Genomic DNA, 22,700 nt, shown 5'->3' with positions numbered 1-22,700 from the left:
TCTTTAAAACCTCTTGAGCCGTGGAACCAAATAATTTTTGCTTTTCCATAGGAGCATCCAAAAGCTTAGCTTTAACATGGTCTGGCAGAGATTGTTCCTTCAGCCAGGCATGCCTACGTATAACTGCACCTGTCATAGCTGACCTACATGAAGCTTCCAATGCATCATAACCACACTGCAAGAAATGGTTACTAACCTGCTGGGAGTTATGCACCAGATCCTGAAGGGATTTGCGATCAAGGGGTTCAGAAGAAGACAGTTTCTTATGCAATTCATCTGACAAATACTCTTGGTACTGTATCATATGAAATTGACAATTTAATGCCCTCATGGAAAGAGTTACAGAAGTATACACTTTCTTACCCCATCTCTCTAATGCTCTGGACTCCCTTTCAGAGGGTAGAGGATTTTTAGCAGTGGCTGCTGCAACCCCTTTTGGGCCTGGGAAATAGTTTCTGGATCAGCAGAGTGGGCCTTGTACAGGTGTAGATGCGAGTCCTGGACCCTGTAGTACCTATCCGGTTTGGCAGGAGCCGGAGGGAGAGAGTCAGGGGCTGTACTAGCATCAGAGTACACATCATCAATGACATTCAAAACAGGAGGTATAGCTAAAGGCCTATGCTGAGGTAAATGTAAAAAGGTCCTTAATCTCTTTCTAGAATCAGAGAATTCCTGACCCTGCCATTGAAAATGTTCTCTCAGAGTGTAATGTCTCTCCAAAGGAAAACTCTTCAGGAGGAGAGGCCGAGGGAATAGATTCTTCAGCATCAGAATCCTCGTAGGCCGAATAAGCCTCCTCCTGGTGTTCAGACAGAGCAGAGCCATCAGTGGACTCATCTGAGGACTGGGGGTCAGAGGGCTCAACCCTGGGCCTTTTGTCTGGAGGTGGTTGAGAGCCCCTGTCCGGATGAGGTTGAGAACCTCTAATTAATGAGATTAGATCCTCTGCTAGGCTAAGAATCTGAGAGCCAGTAGAAGGCCTCTGAGAGGAAACCTTGGGAGGCAAAGCTTTAGTAAGTTTAGCAGCTTTTGCCCTAGAAAAAGCCTTAATGGACATGGAAGCAGGGGGTCTGGCTGCACCACGTGCAGGAGTAGACTTGTCTAAAGGAATGGTGTTGGAAGGTTCCTGGACACCGGTTTCAGTAGGTAATTCAATAACAGACTCGGCCGGGGCCTCCGGGGCCGAGGTAGTCGGTTGTGCGGTTTCGGTAATAGGAAGTACCAAGGACTCTGTTTCAGCTGAGACCAAGACACTCGCGGTAGGCCTGACCGTGGTTTCAGCCAAAACCGCGGTCCGCGTGCGTCGGTCCTTGTCCTTCCGTTTTTTAACTAAATGTGAAGTCGGAGTCTCCGACGGCATCTTATAAGCAAAACTAGCCCCAAAAAATTCCTCTGCAAACTCCGACCGACGTCTAAGAGTTCATCGGTTGAAGGAAGCACAGGCTGAACAGGCCGAGACGTCGTGGTCTGGGCCTAGGCAGGGGAGGCAGTAAGAGTGGAAATCCTTATGAGGTATTTGTTTCCCACAAGTTAAACAATTATTAACTTTATCTGACATCGGCTGAGGCAAGAAAGAGTCCCCAACGGGGGTACTTAGCTTTTTCGAAGTCTTCGGTAGCTGAATCACAGGAGCTGGCCGACCGGCACTTGCGAACTGCTTCTGCTTCGGGCACCAAGCGGCAAGAAAGACTGAGGAAGATGGCATCGGCTGATGCTTTTATACCCCAGACGCTCTGACGTTGGGAAAAGTGCAACATCAGCCGAGGCCAGACCCAGACTTTGGAATCCGGCCGACCGAAGGGCTGCCTGAGGCAGGACAACCCATATGTGATGACTGCAGATGCATCCTTGAAGGACATCATTTCACCGCTTGCCCAACTTCAAGATTGAACCCTTTTCCTTCCTGGCTCAGCAGATGGCCTTCTACCAGGACATCAAGGCATTGGGTGGTATAAAGGTTATCGGCTCACACCATCTTCACAGTCTTCCTGAAAAAGAACCCCTTGAACTCTAGCAGGGTTGCCCAAAAATGTTTTCTTCTTAAACTAAAATGTAGTGTTATGATACTGGGTATTCCACACACTTACCAGTAACACAATTTTCCATACAACTGTAATTAGACTAGCAAGGTTTTCTGAACTACAGCAGCTAGATACAATTATGCATACATCATGTTAGCCTGAAGCAGATTCCCACAACCTCAGGAAACATGTTAGGTAACTGAGCAAGTCATTTAAGCAGAGCAATGCTCCAACCTCCACTCCACCCTTGGTACAGACTTTGATGTCCAACAGACTTTAGTAAAGCACAAAAATTCAAACACTCAGAAGGCAGTACTCAAATTCTCTTGCTGTACTGATACAAATTTATAAACACCAGACTTAACAGGCAGTACAATACCTGTCCCTTTCTGTTCACGCCTATGATTCCAGCTGTGGCTTCATGGGGTGCAGTAACAAAGATGGTCTCTCCACTGATCCGGTTCATGTAAATGCAGGTGCCAGTTTCCAGATCATACAGATGGATGTACCCATATTTCGTGATTAGAAACACAACATCGTGCTTGGAGCTAATCTGCATAAGAAATGAGGAAACTAAGTGAAACTTCTTGAGAAACAAAATCAGTAACACATTAGCAACCGTAACAATCCACCAGGCCCTCTGTATTCTTTCTACTACAAAGGTTAAGAAGCTCCCTAGGTAGCACTTCAGAGTAGGAGGAAGTACAGTTTTGTACCTACCATAAATGTAGATGTTCGAGTGCTAATACAGCTGCAGTAATCACAGATGGGTTCTCTGTCGTCAGGCAGGTCCTCGGTCGGCCAAATTCCAAAGTCTAGGTCCGGCGTCGGTTGTTGTCGCTTTCTTTCCTGACGTCAATGCGACAGGGGTATACAAGACACAGCCGACGCCATTTTCTTCAGTCTTTCTTGCCCCAGAAGGGAGGCAATACATAAATTTTATATGTATATATTCATGCAATGCAATATAATCAAAAATCAGTAGTTGCAACCAAATATACCACAGAAGGATAACCCAATCAGGTTGTATGAGGAGGGGTTAGCCCCTAGGCCTTTACCAAGAGGGGAAGGAGGGAGGAAAACCTGTACTGCAGCTGTATTAGCACTCGAACATCTACATTTATGGTAGGTACAAAACTGTACTATGTTCATCGTGCATCCAGCTGCAGTAATCACAGATGGGTAGAATCCCAAAGCTACGCACAGGGTGGTAGGCACTAGGTGGAACTGGGATGAGCCAGAATGCCCTGCAACACAGCAGTGGCAAAGCCTGCTCTAGATTTGGAGTATAAAGGCAGGTGGTAGTGTTTGGTGAAGGTATGCACAGAACTCCAAGTAGCTGCCTCCAAAATATCTTTGGTAGGAACTCCTCAGAGGAAGGCTGTAGAGGTAGCTGTGGCCCTGGTGGAGTGGGATCTGATGCCTATAGGGACAGATTTTCCATGAAAGGAGTAACAAAACCGTATGCAGTGGCCTATCCATTTTGAAATTGTCTGTTTGGTAACTGGCTTCCCTTGAGCTCCTACAGCATAGGACACAAGACGTTGTTCCGATTTCCTGAAAGGCTTTGTTCTGTCCAAATAATAACGTAGCTGTCTATGGATGTCTAAGGAGTGTAGCAGCCTTTCCCATTTATTTTGAGGATTGGGGTAAAAGGTAGGTAAGTGTATGGCTTGATTTAAAGCTACCCTGGATACCACTTTAGGCATAAATGACGGGTTGGTTCGAAGGGAAACCCTGTCCTGATGGAAGATGAGAAAGGGCTGCACAGCCATGAGGGCTTGTAGTTCCGAAACCCTAAGAGCTGAGGTAGTGGCCAGAAGGAAAGCCGTTTTCCAGGACAAATATTGCAAATTTGTTGAGGCAGCTGGTTCAAAGGGAGGCAATGTTAATTTTTCTAGAATGTAATTAAGATCCCAGGCTGGTATTGGTTGTTTCCTTGGAGGTCTTATATTCTTAGCCCCTCTGAGGAACTGTCTTCAGAGTAGGTGAGAGAATAAGGGTGGATCAGTGTTGCATTCTGCAGAAATGGCTGAGGCATGAATTTTTATGGAAGAAAATGAAAGTCCACTGTTCAACAGCTCAGCTAGATACTGTAATATCGGAGGCAAATTCAGTTTTCTAGGATCTTGGCCTTTTTTCTCATTCCAAGAGCAAAACCGTTTCCATTTTGCGGAGTAAGCCTTTCTAGTAGATGGCCTTCTGGCCTCCAAAATGACATCCTGCACCTCTTTGGAGAGTAGGATCTGTTGTGGTGTTAAGGAATTTTCCATGCAGCGAGACTGAGTTTTCAGCTGACTGTGAAGAGTTTTGCAGCTGTGCTGAGTCAGTAGAAGAGGCATTAGAGGTAGGGACCAGGGAGGAGTATGCGTTAGGCTCCTCAGGAGTGGGTACAAAAGTGTTGTCTTGGCTAGTATGGAGCAATCAGTATCATCTTCGGTCTGTCTGCTCTTGCTTTCAAGAGCACCTTGGGCAGAAGAGGCAAAGGTGGGAAAGCGTAAACTGTCCATGCTGTCCAACTGAAAGAAAGGGTGTCCACGCTCCAGGCCTTTGGATGAAAGGTCCTTGAACAGAACTTTTCCAATTGATGATTCCTGTGGGAGGCGAAGAGATCTATGTCTGGCATTCCCACGCTTAGATTATCTTTGTAAACACTTGAGGATGCAACTTCCATTTGTGTGGGTCTGTCCTAATTCTGCTTAGATTGTCTGCCAGCGTGTTTTCCAAACCTGGCAAGTACTGTGCTTGAAGTTCGATTTGCCATTCCAGTGCCAAGTTCCAAAGTGAAATGGCTAGTCTGCACAGGGGGTATGAATGTGTTCCTCCTTGTTTATGTACCACATTACTGTGGTGTTGTCTGTTCTTATCAATAATTGCCCTGGATGCAGGAGGTCCTTGAAAGCTGTAATTGCATTTATCACTGCTTGCATTTCTTTTTGATTGATGTGAAGGTGCTTTTCCTTTTGGGACAATTTGCCCTGAATGCACCTGTCTGTCATGTGCGCCCCCCAGGCATAGTCTGAGGCTTCTGTTGTGATGACTTGATTTGCTTGAGGCTTGCAGAATGGAAGACCTGTGTTTGTTTGACATGCTTGGGCCCACCATAGAAATTCCTTTTGCAAACATGAGATTATTGGTATTATTGTTTCCAAACTGTGGCTGTGTTGAGACCATGAGTTTTTTTAGGTACCATTGAAGTTTCCTCATGTGCAACTTTGCACATGGGATTAAAAGAATGCAAGATGTCATGAAGCCCAGAGCCTGCAGGATTTTCCCTGCAGTGAGCCTGGTACAATTTGCTAGTATTTTGAAGTACTGAGTTAGTTGCCCCTGTTTTTCTGGCGTGAGATAGGCCATCTGGGTGTTTGTGTCCAAGTTGGCACCCAGGAAAGTTATTTTCTGAGATGGTGTTAGCCTGGATTTCTCTTTGTTGACTGTGTATCCCAGAGAATTCAATAACCGTGTTACATAAGCCAAATGTTCCAGAAGTATGTGCTTGCTGTCCGCTTGGATCAGGCAGTCGTCCAAATAAGAGTAAATTTGTATCGCTTGAAGTCTGCAGTAGGCAATTACTGATGCCAGGCATTTCGTGAATACTCTGGGCGCAGTAGATGAGCCAAAGGGCAATGCAGAGAATTGATAGTGGACTGAACCTGCAAGAAATCTGAGGTATCTTCTGCAGCTTTGTCTGATTGGGACATGCAGGTATGCCTCCTTGAGGTCCAATGTTACCAGCCAAAACTCCTTGCCCAGCATGGGAAGAAGCTGCTGTAATGTGAGCATCTTGAATTTTGGTATGAGTAGAAATGTGTTTAGGATGGTTAAGTCCAAAATGGGTCTCCAGTCGGTTCCTTTTCTTGGTACCAGAAATAGTCTGGAATAAAAACCTTGACCTGGTTCGTGAGTAGGTACATCTTGAATAGCTTTCATGTCCATGAGCTTTGAAATTTGTATTTGTGCCTCTGCCCTTTGATTGTGTGGCAAGTTTGGCATGCCTCTCATTTTTGGAAGTGTGAAAATGAAATCTGTAGCCTCTGTTTATAATGTCCAGGATCCATTTGTCTGTTGTGATATGCCAATTTCTTGTAAATAATGCCAGCTTTCCTCCCAAGGGTACTGCCAGCTGAGACTTGCTTGGCATGAAAAGGAGGAAGTCATTGGGATTGTTTTCTGTATTGTTGTGCACTGTCTTCGCCACCTCTTGGTGCTGGAGTTTGCACTTGTCTGCCTCTATATGATCCTTGAGATTCTCCTCTACCCCTTGTGCGCCTGTATCTACCTCTTTGGGGCTTGTCCGTGGCTGGAAAGGACCAGTTTTTAGAAGGCCAATGTCTGCTAAAACATGGTGGTTGAACCTGTAGAAAAGCTTTGACAGTTTGCATAGATTTAGCTTTTTCTTCCATTTTCCGTAGTATCTCCTCAGCATTAGTACCAAATAGTACATCCTTTTGTAAAGGAGCATCTAGTAGTTTAGCTTTAACATGATCAGGCAAGATTTGTTCCCTAAGCAAGGCATGTCTACGAATGACTGATCCTGTAACAGCAGCTCTACTTGAGGCCTCTAAGGCATCATAGCCACATTGTAAGGTGTGTTTACCCACTTGTTCTGCACTATGCATCATATCCTGCAACTCCTTCAAATCTGGTTGTTCAGGTTGAGACATTTTATTTCTTAATTGTGATAACAGAAACTGCTGATATTTAAGCATATGGAACTGACAATTTAAGGCCCTCATGGCTAGGGTGGCCGAGGTATATACCTTTTTTCCCCACCTTTCTAAGGATCTAGACTCTCTTTCGGAAGGCAGTGGATTCTTAGCAGTAGAGGCCTTCATTCCCTTGGGGCCTTGAGACATGGTTTCAGGGTCAGCATTATGGCTTTTGTAAAGAAATTGGTGAGAGTTAGGAACTCTGTAGTACCTATCAGGCATGACTGGGGCAGGAGGCAGGGAATCCGGATTAAGGCAAGCCTCCGAGTAAACATCATCAAGTATGTCCAAGACAGGAGGTATCACCAGAGGTCTGTGTTGAGGTAACAAAAGAAATTCCCCAAGTCTTTTCTTGGAATCAGAAAAGTCTTGGCCTTCCCAATGGAAGTGTTCCCTCAAGGTGTGCAAGGTTTCCCCAAAAGAAAAATCCTCTGGGGGAGATACAGAAGGAATGGACTGCTCTGCATCAGAATCTTCAAAAGGGGAGTACGAGTGTTCCTCTACATCAGAATGTTCTGAAAAAATGGAGCCCTGGTCAGAAGAGGGAGAATCTTCCTCCACTCTGGGTCTCTTGTCTGGAGGGGGTTGGGAACCCCTGATAAGAGTAATTAAATCCTAAGCCGTTTTTAGCATCTGCTTTTTAGGCATGGGGCCTGGAGATGGGCCCTGTGCAACAGGCCTCTTGGGATGCATGGCTGATTTGGACTTAGTAAAGGCCTTAATGGAAAAGGAAGATGAGGGTCTAAAGACACCATGGGTGGAAGTGGACCTGTCCACATTAGGAGGTTCAACACTCACAGTGGCTTCGGTGGTTGTAGTCTGGGTATGGGCCGAGGTACCTGCGGTCTCGGTTACATAAGACACCGCCAAAGAAGTGTCGTCTGTAGTCAGCGGCTGTATAGGCGTCTCGCTGAAAACCGGACCACGTGTAGCCGGTTTTGGCGTGGTGACGGTGGGGACCGCGGACCTCGCGTGTTGGTCCTTGTCCTTGCGGTTTTTGGACAAAACGGTAGTCGGAGTCTCCGACGACATTTTATAATCAAAGGATTTACCAAAAAAGTGTTGGGCGAACTCCGCCCGACGCTTAATAGTGCGTTTATTGAAAGTAGCGCAAAAGCGACAGCCCGAGACGTCGTGGTCTGGGCCTAAACAAGGTATGCAGAGGGAATGGAAATCCTTATGCGGTATTTGCTTCCCACAAGAAATACAATTGTTAACTGTCTGACATCGGTCTGAGGCAAGAAAAGTTTCCCCAACGGGGTACTTAGCTTTAAAGACTTCGGTTTCCAATTTTTTGTAAATTCAGGAGCTGGCCGACCGGCACTTGCGAACTGCTTCTGCTTTGGGCACCACGCGGCAAAAAAGACTGAAGAAAATGGCGTTGGCTGTGTCTTATATACCCCTGTCGCACTGACATCAGGAAAGAAAGCGACAACAACAGACTCCGGACCTAGACTTTGGAATTCGGCCGACCGAGGACCCACCTGACGGCAGAGAACCCATCTGTGATTACTGCAGCTGTATGCACAATGAACATCCTCAGCAAAGCTAACAGTTTGCTTAACAGCTCCTACTGACAGTATTCACATAGAAAGAATTCTAACAGTCTGGGAGTCAAAAGTTGCATTTTTTTTTGGTAAACTAAAAATTGATCCTTTTTCCTTGGTAACATGGCAAGCAAATACAACATAAAACAGATGTTACGAGCATGGTAGTTCGATTACATGTACAATTTAAAAAAACAAGATTTTCCAAAGTATGTACTGTTAAAATGACAAAAAGGTGATGTGTTAGCTGATGAGGGAGCTGCGACAAAAGGGCAAACACATTAAGCAAAAAGCATCAGAAAACTGGTGGCAATGCTACAGATGAATTCCAGAAGTGTACGTCTCAAAAAGGGTGCTTAAATATATAATTATTGTAAAACTATAACCTCCCCAGTAGAGAAAAAACAAGGGCAAATTCAACTACTAACCTACTTGATCAAACAATGCAGCCAAGTATAAAGCACTTCAAAATTTAAAAAAGAACTTAGAAGTCCATCTGCTGATTAAAGTTCTACTCTTACTAAATAATTACTGAAGGTAACAAAATATATCAAAGCAGGACAAACTGTATGGTTGGTGTCAAATGTGCTAATAGATGCTACTTAAAGAAATAGGGGCAGTAAAAGGATCTATATTTCTAGCTTCTGCCTAGAAGGAAAAACGCTTCCACTTGCTGGCGTAAATCCTCCTGGTGGATGACTTTAGGGAAGCTATAAGTATGTCACGCACAGAATGGGAAATAAGGGGAAGCCTGGCTAGGGTTGGAAATGGAGCAACCAAGCTGTGAGGTTGAGAGATTGGAGGGAGTGGTGCAGCTGTCCCGACTGATGGGTCAAGAGATCTGGCACTGGGTCCAGATGCCAGGGCTGCCCCAAGAGGTAACTATGCAGGAACGGAAACCATATCTGACGAGGCCAGTAAGGAGCAATGAGGATCATGGTGGCTCTCATGGCGGTAGCTCTCTGAATCAATTGAGTGATTAATGGAAAGGGAGGAAAGGCATACAGAAGTCCCCGGGGCCAATCGTGGACTAGAGCGTCTCTGGGGGGGGGTGGCTGGGAAGAGGGAAGAGAGAGTTTAGAAGTCGTGGCACTTGCTGTTTTGAGGTGTTGCAAAAAGGTCGCAGCAAGGTCGACCCCATCTCTGAAAAATTTCTTCCACTACTGCTTGAGAGACCACTCGTGTGGCATGAGAATGGCTCTGCTCAACCTGTCCACTATGATGTTGACTTCCCGGGGATGTGCGTTGCTATCAGAAACTGCGGAGAGGAGATCGCCCACTGCCAAAGTCTGAGAGCCTCTCGACACAAAGGATAGGACTTGGTTCCGCCCTGCTTGTTGATGTACCACACTACGGACATATTGTCCATCTGAACTGCAATAGTCCCAATAGGAAGAGAGTCCTGAAGGGCTTGCAATGCTAAAAGTACTGCTCTCATCTCCAAGACATTTATGTGCAGGTGGCACTTGAAAGGTTGCCATGTGCCCTGGACCGTCCTGCCCTGAAAATGCCCCCCCCACCCGATCAGGGAGGCATCCATTGTCACCGTGGCGACCGGGGGAGAAGGAACAAATGGTCTGCCCTGAAGGACTTGAGGGGAGACCATCCACCAAGAAAGGTGTTTCTTGCAAGACAGGGTTATTAAAATGTTGTGTGACATTGGGAGTTGTTGAAAGGAACACTGGCAAAAAAGCATCCACTGAAGGATCCGCATATGAAAGCGAGCTAGGGGAAGTAGAGTAATGGCTGCCGCCATGAGACCTAATACCTTCAGGACAAACCTGGCTTGGATTTTGTTGTTCTGAAGAAGGATGTGAACATGCCTGCGAATATCTAGAACTCTTTGTTCGGTTAGTTTTGCGGAAAGCCGTACTGTGTCCAAGGTGGCGCCTATGAAGGTAATAGACTGACAAGGCAGACACTTTGAAATTTATGGAGATACCTAGCCCTTTGCAAGTATGAATGGTGTAATCTCTGGAGAGAAGATGACGCCTGGTGGTGGCAGTGAGGAGCCAGTCATCTAGATATGGAAACACCTGGAATCCTTGATGCCTCAGATGAGCGTAACCGCTGCCATGCATTTGGTGAACACTCGGGGGGCTGTAGTGAGACCAAAGGGCAGGGCTCTGAACTGATAATGACTGGTTCCCAGCCGGAAGCAGAGAAACCTCCTGGAGCGCCTGTGCATCTTGATGTGGTAGTACACATCCTGAAAGTCTACTGAGCACATCCAATCGTCCTGACCCAGAAAGGGTAGAATGGACTGTAGCGTGACCATCCGGAACTTCGTTCTTCTTACAGACCTGTTTAGTCTGCTGAGATCCAATATGGGTCTCCAGTCCCCTGTCTTTTTTGGTACCAAAAAGAACTTGGAGTAGATTCCAGATCCTTGCTGGTCTGCTGGGACTGGCTGGATGGCTCTTTTTGTTAGCAGTTTTGATATTTGTAATACTGCTCGTTCCCTTAGACTGGGTGGAACGTCTGGAAGGGGCCCTTTTGGCTGAGTTGGGGTGTGGATAAAGGGAATTTTGTAACCCTCTGATATGATCGACTGTACCCATTTGTCTTGGGTGAGTGAAAGCCAGGCTTCTGGGTACAGTGATAACCTTCCCCCGACTGCCTCTGAAGGCAGACAGTCGGGCAGCTTCTCAGGGATGCTGGAAGGGTTTGTCAGAAAGAGAGACTCTGCTACCCTGACTTTGCGGACCTCCTCTGCCCCTAGGGCGGCGTCTGTTATTGCCCCCCCCTGCCTCTAGAGGGGAACTGACCTCTTGCGTCAGGCGCGACCACTTGTGGTTTACGGAACCACATCTTCCCACCCTTCTGACCCTTAGGGTATGGTCTAGACGGGGTGGAAAAACGGACTCCCGCGGCAGAGAGTCTTGCCTTCTTGCTCGCATTGGGTCAAAGTATCCTTCACCTGAGGTCCAAACAAAGCTGAACCGTCAAAGGGGGAGTTAGTGAAGGACGCCTTAAAGGGGTCTGCAAAGTTACAAAGCCACATCCAGGCGTGACGCCTTAAGGCAACGCCTGTGCCTGCAGCCCTACTCGACCCATCGGCCGCATAGGAAATAAGCCGCATGGAGGAGTTGACAGTGGAATTCAGGGTTGCCAGCTGGGAATTTATTTTGTCATAAGACCCCGCAGCTGTTGGATCCTGTAAGACTTCACCCACTTCTTTGAGCATGTCTCTTTGAAGGCGGGTGAAGTGGCACAGATAATTCAGCGATCGCATGACAAAGGTCGCTGAAGAAAACATCCGCTTGCCGTACCTATCCGTAAGTCCTAGACTCCTTGTTAGGAGGATGGACAGGTACTGAAGGATCATCCAGTTCCTTCTTAGTGGCTGCAGCCACCACCATGGCGTCAACCGGGACACCCTTGGCTAAAAACTGTTTGTCCGAAGGGGCTGTTATAAATTTGGAAGGCCTCCATGGGGTAGGTTCCATCGTATCAGGGGCTGTGCACGCCTTCCGTGCCACCACTTCCATGAGAGGGTCAAAGGGCGGAGACACCCAGGAGGTGGAAGGGCGAGAGCCAAAAGCCTCTAGGGTAAACCGACTCGTCCTCGGAAGGATTAAGGGTAGACTAGTTCCCCCTCTGCTTCAGGATTTCAAGGATGTCTTTAAAGGAGACATCCTCAGAGGGGGACCGTGGGGACCCTTCCGACTCATCCAAGTCGGTATCCGATGTAATGGACTCAGGGGAGTCCACATGTTTCCTCTTAAATTTCCTCTTCTGAGGGGGTTCCCCTGACAGATCAGGGGAAACCTCGGAAGAGGAGGATATTCCCAATGGGGAAACCTGAGGCGTTGGATCTCTACCGTCAGGAATGAGAGGGTGGGTAGAGACCGCAGCAGGCACTACAGAGGGAGGAGCTGAGGGAGCCGACCGTGGGGCAGGCACGGGGCCAGCACGCTCCTCATGACTTCAAAGGCGCCCCTATCAGGCAGGGTAGAAGGTCTCCTCTCCAAAGAGATAAGGACCCCTCCCGGCACCGAGAGGAACGGCTCCGAAGCAGATGTCGGGGCCGAACCTACCAGCGCTGAAACTCCGAGAGGGAGAACTGGGTCGGACAAGGGTCCGATGCCACTCGCCCCCTCAGAGCCGACGAGGAAGTCCATTAGCCCAGATCCCTCCAAGGATGGGACCATGGAAGAGACCGGAGGCGAAAGGTGAGGTATCGCCTCTGACGTGTCGACGGCCACAGCTCCGAACTCAGAGGAAGAGTCGGAGGAGGAATCAAAGATGGGGTGGGGATAGCCACTGTCTGTTGAGAAGGGCTATGAAGCATTTGGGCTAGTGCCTGAGACTTAAGAAGTCTACTAACCACCCTCTTGAGGTCGTGGTCAGAGAGCCTGGAAGACCTGGAGGAATGGGTTCGATAACTCCGCTCCAAGAGTAAGGGAGACCTCGGAGCAGAGTGAACAGACTCCAAGGATGGAGATCTGGACCTTTTACGGCTAGCAGATGGCGCAGACACCACTATCGGCGCTGACTGAGTCCTGGAATCATCGATTCTGGTTCGAGTCAATGTAGAAGCCTGAATTTGAGGAACGTCAACTCCAGCCGGAGCCGATGATGAAGACTGTCTCTTGGAAACATTTGCTCCAGCCGGAGCCGATGTGACAGCAGTTAGAGCACCACCAGTCGAAGGCTCTGAGCTCGGAGCCGACGGCTTAGAAGGATTCCCCGACGATAACTTGGTCGGGGAACCTTCAGGCTTTAACAAGCCCCTCAAAATTAACTTGTTTCTGCGTTCCTGCAGGACTCTTGGGCTGAACGCATGACAGACCGAACAAGAGTCCTACAGGTGCAGAGGGCCTAGGCAATAAACACAAGAAGTGTGACAGTCTGTCAGCGACATTTTCTGACAGCACGAGTCACACTTCTTGAAGCCTGAGACCCTGGTGTCTTTCGACATCCTAAAGTACAAAAAATACACACACACAGACACCCTTTTAAACAGTAAAGTCAGTCACACAAAAATTAAACTGACAAGTTAAGCAGAATAGGCCCAAAGGCCTAACCTTATAACTAAAGGGGGTTAGAAAGGGATTAAAAAGGGACCGGAAGGGGGATTAGCTATGAAGGGAAGCTAACGGGATGGTAGCTAACTAAAAACTAAGTAAAAACCTGACTAAAAGATAGAAAATTTTTGAATTATAACTTCTAACCTGAAGAGCCGGTAATAAACGCACCTCGCAGATTTAAGCGGCAAACGAGATCTGGGTAGTTAGCACCTAGCATTGTGGGATATAGGGTAGCCTTGAACCGGTATAAATAGCTCTCGAGCTTTAGTATAGGCAGAGTTGGAGCCGAAGGTCGGCTCCGAACCCATCCAGCAAGAATGAAGGCGAGATTGACAACTTAACATATAATGTTTTCACTTTATAATGCACACCACTAACAGTTAAAACGTGTTGTTTGGATATTTTTATATTGTGGAACAATACTAATGCCCAATTAGAAACATTTCCAGATTATTTAAAGAATGCTTAATTACTGTGCCCGCTAATGTCAACCATATTTTGCATCTGGAAGAGAAATGCATGTAGCCTGGATCCTCTCTCGGTCCTCCTGTTATCCAGGTGTTACCCCACCCCATTTATTTTCAGTAATTTCTCAGGTATCTGTCTTCCTTTTCCATTATCTTCTTTCTAGAGCCCTTAGCTTAGTCCCTCTTCCAACATTCCAGTCTCCCAATACTCATCCTCTCCAGAAATCTTGTAAACTTTGTTAGAGCCTTCCTAAAAGTCCAAAAACAATTCTAATATATCGGTAGGTAAGAAACTAGAATAAAAACCGCAGAGAGAGCCAAAAAGCCTTCCTAAAAGTCCTTATGACTTGAATTAGTATACAGATTGCAATTACTGTAATATTTTTTCATCTAACTGACCTTTGACAGCTGCAAACACTCCATGATCTTTTAACTTCTATTTGCATATTTATCCCCTAACAAGTTTTTTTTTCCAAGTGGCCCCACCCTCCAGTCTGTAACTTAACCTACTTAAATATTTCAATTCTCCTTCGTTTAAATGAGTCTCTTCTAACATCTCTACACAGTATCCCCATCTTCTCACTATCCTCAAAACTCATTCTCTCAAATGACTTGCTCGTTTGTTAATGTCATCTCTCATCTTCTTGCAGCATCTGGGTAACACCAGCTTTCATCTCTACTCTGCAGAGCTGTGAAGATGCATTACACTTCACACTACAAATTTATATCTTACTTTTTTATTCAGAGAGTTTGAGTGATTTCAATCTCAACGCTTAAAATTAAGCAAATTATTATATTTTGTCTCCCCAAACAAGAAAGAGCAAAAGGCTCCATCATATTCAATGTCATTAACCTGTATTTCTCTTTTTACTGCTCGCATCTGCTGGACAGCAATATCCAACAAATTCAATTTTCTATAAAAAAAAAAAAAAAAGAAGTACAGTTTTGTACCTACCATAAATGTAGATGTTAAGAGTGTATACACTGCTGCAATCATTACACTTGGGTTATCCTGCCGTCAGGCAGTTCCCCAGTCGGGGTGAGTTCCAAAGTCCTGGTCCGGCGTCGGTTGCTGTCGCCTCCTCCCGGACGTCAGTGCGACAGGGGTATACAAGATGCAGCCAATGCCATTTTCTTCAGTTTTTCTTGCCCCAGATGTCAGGTGCCTCTAAATAGGTAGGCAATTTCAATTGCTAATAAAACATATAAGAAAAGCAAAAAACAACTTACAGCTACCAGCAAATACTCCCCGTAGGTAGTAAGGGTAGAAGACATAGTCACATACCCAGCCAGTAAGAGGGGAAGGAGGGAGGGTAACCTGGACTGCAGCAGTGTATACACTCTAACATCTACATTTATGGTAGGTACAAAATTGTACTATGTTCATCGTGTTACACTGCTGCAGTCATTACACTTGGGTAGAATCCCAAAGCTGAGGTAGGGTGACTGGTTCTATAAGGCATTAGGGGTGGCTATAAGGCCCTGCAGCACTGCAGTGGCGAAGCCAGCTCTAGATTTAGAGTATAGAGGCAGATGGCAATGCTTGGTGAAGGTATGTACAGAACTCCAAGTTGCTGCTTTCAAAATATCCTTGGTAGGTACTCCCCTGAGGTAGGCAGTTGAAGTGGCTGTTGCCCTGGTGGAGTGCTAGGTACAGGTTTTCCATGGTATGTGTAGCAGAAACGTATACAATGTCCTATCCATTTTGAAATGGTCCGTTTTGAAATGGCTTTTCCCTGTGCTCCTGCAGCATATGCTACCAATAGTTGCTCAGATTTTCTGAAAGCTTTGGTTTTGTCCAAGTAGAAGCGTAACTGCTTGTGAATGTCCAAAGAGTGCAGTAGTCTCTCCCCTTTATTCTGTGGTTTAGGATAAAAAGTTGGCAGGGGAATAGTTTGGTTTAGAGCCACACTGAATACCACCTTTGGCATAAACGTAGGATTAGTTCTTAAAGACACCCTGTCCTGGTGGAAAATGAGGAAAGGTTCCACTGCCATTAGTGCCTGTAATTCTGAAACTCTTCATGCTGATGTTATTGCCAGGAGCAGAACAGTTTTCCAAGAGATATATTTTAATTCTGCTGTGTTAGCCGGCTCAAAAGGAGGTAAAGTTAGTTTTTCCAAAACAAAGTTGAGGTCCCAAGTTGGAGTAGGTGCTCTACGGGGTGGTCTCATGTTTTTAGCCCCTCTGAGGTACTGTTTTAACAGAGGATTAGAGAAAATTGGAGGATCCGTGTTGTAATGAGCAGAGATGGCAGAGGCGTGGATCTTGATGGATGAGAAGGAGAGGTCTTTGTCCAGCATCTCAGTTAAGCATTGTAGTATCTGAGGAATGTTTGGGACAAGAGGGTCAAGACTGAGAGCTTGGTTCCAGGCACAGAATCTCTTCCATTTATCCGAATAGGCTTTCCTGGTACTAGGCCTTCTGGCCTCCATACTGACATCCATAACAGCTTTGGAGAGAGGCATTGCTTGCTTGACTAAGGAATCTTCCATGCAGCTAGGTTTAAGGTCTTTAGCTGGCTGTGTAGTATTTGATTGTTGTGCTGAGTCAGCAGATGTGGGATCTGAGGCAAAATCCAGGGTGGTTCTTGTGCTAAGATCCTTAAGATTGGGTACCAGTGCTGGCATGGCCAGTCTGGTGCAATCAGGATCATCTTTGGCTCTTCCTGCCTGGTTTTTATGAGTACCTTTGGCAGGAGAGGTAGTGGTGGGAAAGCGTATACTTTCAGGTTCTCCCAGCTGAATGAGAGGGCATCCACTTTCCATGCTTGTGGATGGTAACTCCTTGTGCAGAATTTTTGTAGCTGGCAGTTTATTGGGGATGCAAACAGATCTATGTCCAGGCTCCACCATTTCTGTGTTATCATTCTGAATATTTGTGGATTCAATTCCCATTCATGGGGATCCATGATGTTTCTGCTTAAGTCGTCTGCCAGTGTGTGTTTTTCTCTCCTGGCAGGAATTGTGCTTGCAGATGAACTTGAAGGTTTATAGCTGTGTTCCACAAGGTCATGGTTTATCTGCATAGGAGTGAGTGCCCCCTTGCTTGTTTATGTACCACATAACTGTGGTGGTGTCTGTCTTTAGCAGTAGTTGTCCTGGATGCAGCAGGTCCTTGAAAGCTATAAGGGCATTTTGTACAGCTAGCATCTCTTTTTGATTGATGTGAAGATGTCTTTGTTCTGAGGGCCACGTGCCCTGAATACATTTGCCTGCCATGTGTGCTCTCCAGGCATAATCCAATGCATTTGTTGTCAGTGTTTGCCTGGCTGTGGGTTGTGTAAAAGGCTGTCCCTTGTTGAGGTGACAAGCTTGAGCCCACCATTGAAACTCCTGTTGAAGGCAAGGGATTAGTGATATAACTGTTTCCAAACTTTGACAATGTTAAGACCATACATTCTTTAGGTACCATTGTAGTTTCCTCATATGCAGTCTGGCATATGGAATTAATAGTATGCAAGATGCCATGTAACCAAAAGCCTGCAGAATTTTTCTTGCAGGGAGCTGGGTCTTTGTTGCCATCAATTGAACGTATTGAGTCAGTTGTCCTTGCTTGTCTGGCATGAGATAAGCCATCTGGGCCATTGTGTTCAAGCTGGCACCCACGAATATAATCTCTTGTGAGGGCACTAGTTTTGATTTCTTTTTGTTTACTGTGTACCCCTAGGCAACTTAACTTTTTTACAAACGCCAGATGCTTTAGAAGAATGTCCTTGCTCTCTGCTTGAATCAGGCAGTCGTCCAGGTACGGATAAATTTGAATTCCTTTCTGTCTGCAAAATGCAATTACTGGTGTCAGGCACTTTGTGAAGACCCGGAGTGCAGTAGATAAGCCAAAGGGCAGTGCAGAGAATTGGTAGTGCATTGAACCAGCTATGAATCCGAGGTATCTTCTACAGTTTTGTCCGATAGGGACATGCAGGTATGCCTCCTTGAGGTCCAAAGTCATGAGCCAAGCTTTCTTGCCCAGCATGGGAAGAAGCTGCTGTAATGTCAACATTTTGAATTTTGGAACATCCAGGTAAGTGTTTAGAGATGAGAGATCCAGAATGGGCCTCCAGGCTTTGTCCTTTCTGCGTACCAGAAAGAGTAGAGTAAAATCCTTGTCCTTGCTCCTGTGATGGTACCTTTTGAATAGCTCTCATATCCATGAGTGCTGTAATTTGTTTTTGAGCCTCTGCCCATTCATTTGGTGGCAGACTTGGCATTCCTTTTAACCTTGGCAGAGTGTGAAAGTGGAACCTGTAACCTTGAAATACAATGTTGAGAACCCATTTGTCTTTGGTGTTCATTTGCCAATTGTGGTAGAAGAGTGCCAGTTTTCCTCCCAAGGGGGCTGCCAAGAGGGATTTGTTTGGCAGTTGTACTGAGAAGTCATTGGAGCTGCTTTTTATATGACTGGGGCCCGTCTTCCCCCTTCTTTCTGGCCTGATACAACCCATTGTCGAGGCCTGTAAGGACTTTGTGGTTGACCTCTACCTCTTGGACGTCTGTATCTTCCCCTTTGAGGTCTGTCTGTAATTGGAAAGGACCAATTCTTAGTTGGCCAGTTTCTGCTAAATCTAGGAGGCTGAACCTGTAAGAAATCCTTCACCGTTTGCATAGATTTTGCCTTATCCTCCATTTTCTTTAATACCTCTTCTGCCTTAACTCCAAATAACACATCCTGCTGCAAAGGTGCATCCAATAATTTTGCTTTAACATGATCTGGTAACGTATGTTCTTTTAACCAAGCATGTCTTCTGATGACAGAGCCTGTAACTGCTGCTCTGCAGGAGGCCTCTAGAGAATCAAAACCACATTGCAAAGTATGCTTTCCCATTTGTTCAGCTGCATGCAATAAATCCAACATTTCTTTAAAATTAGGAGGCTCTGAGTCTGGAAGCATTTTTTGTTTTAACTGAGACAGTAAGAATTGCTGATATTTTAGCATGTGAAACTGGCAATTTAAGGCTCTCATTGCTAAAGTTGCACAGGTATATACTTTTTTTCCCCATCTTTCTAATGCTCTGGAATCTCTGTCAGAGGGGACTGTATTCTTGGCTGATGAGGCCTTAACTCCTTTGGGTCCCTGGGAAACTGTTTCAGGGTCAGCTACAGGGCTTTTATACAGAAAGTTATGTGAGTCAGGGACTCTGTAGTATCTGTCAGGTTTAGCAGGGGCTGGAGGTAAGGAATCAGGATTTAAGCTGGATTCAGTATACACATCATCCACAATATCTATCACTGGCGGAATAGCAAGGGGTCTGTGTTGAGGCAATAAAAGGAAGTCTCTGAGCCTTTTCTTGGATTCTGAGTAATCCTGGCGTTCCCAGTGGAAATGCTCCCTCATGGTATGAAGGGTTTCCCCAAAGGAGTAGTCCTCAGGCGGTGAGGCTGATGGAATTGATTCCTCAGCATCAGAATCCTCATAAGGGGGTAAGGAGTATCCTAGGTCTGAGGAAGAATCAGAAGTGATGGACACCTGGTCGGATGAGTCATAGTCGGCATCCTGTCTAGGCCTTTTATCAGGAGGGGGATGGGACCCCCTGATCAGAGTGATTAGGTCTACGGCCATTTTGAGCATTTGTTTCTTATGCATGGAGGCCTGTTCTGGAGAATTCTGTATTTGTTTCTTTGATTTTAAAGGAGGCTTAGACTTAAGCTGAGGGTTTAATGCTTAACTGAGTAGGTCTTAAGACACCCTCTGAAGCTGTGGGTTGCTCAGCTACTCCGGATCCCTCTGAAAGGTTAGTCTCGGTAAGCTGAATAACTTGTGCATCCGAAGGCCCAGCCATCTCCACATGGGAGTCAGAGGCAGCCTGTGGTTCTACAGAAGCGGTCGTCAGGGGCTGCGAAGGCGCCTCGCTGAAAACCGGAGAACTGGTGACTGGCTTAGAAGAGGCTTCATCAGTTTTGGGCCTCGGATGCCTATCCTTGTGTCTTTGTGCTTTTTGTGTATTCCGGTCGTCGGAAGTTCCGACGGCATGGTATAACTGAATTTTCCACCAAAATAATGTCGGGCAAAAATCAATCTGATGTTTAATAGTGCGCTTGTTAAACCTAGCACATAACCGACAACCAGTGATGTCGTGGTCTGGGCCTAGGCATGGGATGCAATAGGAATGGAAATCCTTATGAGGTATTTGCTTACCACAAGAAATACAGTTTACTTTTACTGACATCGGTCTGAGGCAAGAAAAAGTTTCCCCAACGGGGTACTTGGCTTTTGTAGAAGGACTTCGGTTCTGGATTCAGAATGAAAATCTCAGGAGACGGCCGACTGGCACTTGCGAACTGCTTTTCCTTTGGGCACCGCGCGGCAAGAAAGACTGAAGAAAATGGCGTTGGCTGAATCTTATATACCCCTGTCGCACTGACGTCAGGGAGGAGGCGACAGCAACCGACGCCGGACCAAGACTTTGGAACTCAGGTCGACTGGGGAACCGCCTAACGGCAGGATAACCCAAGTGTAATGACTGCAGCAGTGTAACACGATGAACATCTCAGTATTTTTGTTTACAACAGCATGTCTGAAGAGTTTGATGAAAAAAACAAGCTTATCACCCACCCCATTCTCTATTCTCATTTGCTTAACTGCTGACCCTTACTGTCTGGACTGGTCCATCCACTTGCCAGTCAATGCCATTCAAATAATCATTTCAACTACCTGTGGCAGCTGTAGACCTCTCTCATTCCATTTACCTATGGAACAGTTTGGCAAAATCATGTAGGTTGCATGAAATGCAAAAAACTTTAGTTATAACATATAAAGACTACTTAAAAATTGACAAAAACAAGGGACACAGAATGAACCAGTTTCTTCTTGCTATGCACTGGCCCAACACTTCCTGGAATTCATCAATTTCAATGCCCTGGGCCTGCTCGTTCTTAACCCCACTAGAGGAAGCAACATCCTTGACCTGGTTACTAACATGGGCAACGGTTGCTCTACACCAATAGTTAATTCATCCTGGTTAGATCCGACCAGAAACTAATCACCATGGAAATTCACATCTCATCCACACCCCCACAAAGGTATCCACCATGAAAAACTTCTCCAAAGCTGACTTTGGACTCGAAGGAAGAAACTGTTGCAGAAAAAGGTGAAGAACCAAGACTGGAAAAATTCCCTTATTGGCCTCAACAAAAAGTTGAGATCCCTTATCAAAACTTCCAAAGCCAGCTATGAAGGCAAAATTGCAGCAGACACTAAAAACAACCACAATGCCTTCTATAGTTACATCAAGAATCTCCACGGCAATAGCCACATTTGCTCTGACTTACTGCACAATGGTACCCCCTATACTGAGCCAACAGATACTGCCAACATACTGGCAGACAGATTCAGTGCCAACTTTATCCCTCTCTCCCCCCTAAAGGACCAATCTCAATACTGGAAGAATGTCAAGCACCCAGCATTACTGCAGCACAGGTTAAAGATGCATTGTCCAAGGCCAAGAATACAGCTTCCATGGGACCAGACAATATCCCTAGCCGTGTTCCAAATGAATTACAAAGTGAACTGTCACCACATCTGTGTGCCCTGCTCAATCACAGCCTCACCTAAGGCTTTGTCCCTACAGAATCCAGCACTGCTAGTCATCCCTCTCCATAAAGGGGGAACGACTACAGATCATGGAAATTATCGCCCCATTAGCCTGACTAGTCTGATATGCAAGGCTATGGAGCGCATCATCATGAACCTAATTAACAAGGATATATGGAATCTCCAAACTCTAGATCCTACGCAAATTGGTTTTGTAAAAGGTGGCTCATGCCTGCTCAACCTGGTTGACTTCTAAGAGTCAGTCACCAGAGCTGTGAATGAGGGTAAGGCAGTTAATACACCTTACCTCGACCTGGCCAAGGCCTTTGATACTATTCCTCATTCAGGAATTATTGATAAAACTCACCAAACTAAGCATCAATCGCTATATCGTTAGGTGGGTTGCAAAATGGCTCACAGATGGAACCCACAGTGTGAAAGTAGCAGACTCCATGTCAGGCTGCCGACCAGCCATGAGTAGAGTCTCAGAGGGATCCTGTCCTGGGTCCTCTCCTGTTTGTTATCTACTTCTTTGAAGTCCAGGCCAACACAGACAGACTCTGGCTGACCATGTTCGCAGATGACTGCAAGCTGGGAGCCATTATTAACTCCCCAAGTGATGCAGACATCCTACAGAAAGGCCTCACTAAGACCAACGACATGGTTGCTATTGTTTTAAATAAAATGTTTGTTGATTAATTAAACGATGACGTCAGATATCAGATGGTATTTAAAGGGGATAATAATGGAGAATGTTAGATTCTGATGAAATCCCCAGGAGGGGATGAAAGCGCTCAGTCTGTGTTTTAACAGTGAATTAAAAGTTATTTAACAGCAATTCCTGGCATCGACAGTGTTTTATTCGATTACTAGTGGACTTTTGACACTGTTTGTGGTCGACTTTGCAGTTTTTTCAAGTTCGCAGATTACTGCAAGCTGGGAGCCATTATTAACTCCCCAAGTGATGCAGACATCCTACAGAAAGGCCTCACTAAGACCAACGACTGGTGTCAAAACCATACCCTTAAGGTTAATGCAAAAAATGCATCATCCCCTTTGGGAAAAACTCAGTTCCCACTAATTACCACATCGATGGGAGCCCACTTAACATTGATGGCATAATACGAGATCTGGGGACACAGGTTAAAAGCTCCCACTCCGACCACGACATTGCCACTGTGGTCAGAAAGTCCTTCTATGTGACATCTCATTACCAAGGGTTTTGCATCCAGGAAGAAAGAGGCCATAATTTCTCTCTCTCTACTCTTCCCTCATTAGACCAATCTAAAGAGTATAATGCCCCATTTGGCATGCACCTCACTAGACACCTGCAACAGCTGGAGAGGCCGCAAAAAGTACAGTTGTGTACACTTACCATAAATGTAGATGTTCG

The 22,700-nt window shown here is 45.9% G+C and overlaps 1 protein-coding gene across 1 annotated transcript in view; it reads right to left on the bottom strand.

The window, feature by feature from the left end:
- CLTC (clathrin heavy chain) overlaps positions 1-22,700 on the bottom strand; it is a 2,794,584-nt gene that overhangs the window by 2,290,539 nt on the left and 481,345 nt on the right. The window contains exon 7 of the mRNA XM_044054892.1: positions 2,401-2,574. Coding sequence (XP_043910827.1) covers positions 2,401-2,574 — 174 coding nt within the window. The remainder of the gene's footprint in view (positions 1-2,400; positions 2,575-22,700) is intronic.

Source organism: Protopterus annectens, chromosome 13.part0, assembly GCF_019279795.1.
Source record: "Protopterus annectens isolate FY-2018-M chromosome 13.part0, PAN1.0, whole genome shotgun sequence".
In the NCBI taxonomy this organism is placed as follows: Eukaryota; Metazoa; Chordata; order Ceratodontiformes; family Protopteridae; genus Protopterus; species Protopterus annectens.
This window is presented reverse-complemented; position numbering and strand designations above follow the sequence as displayed.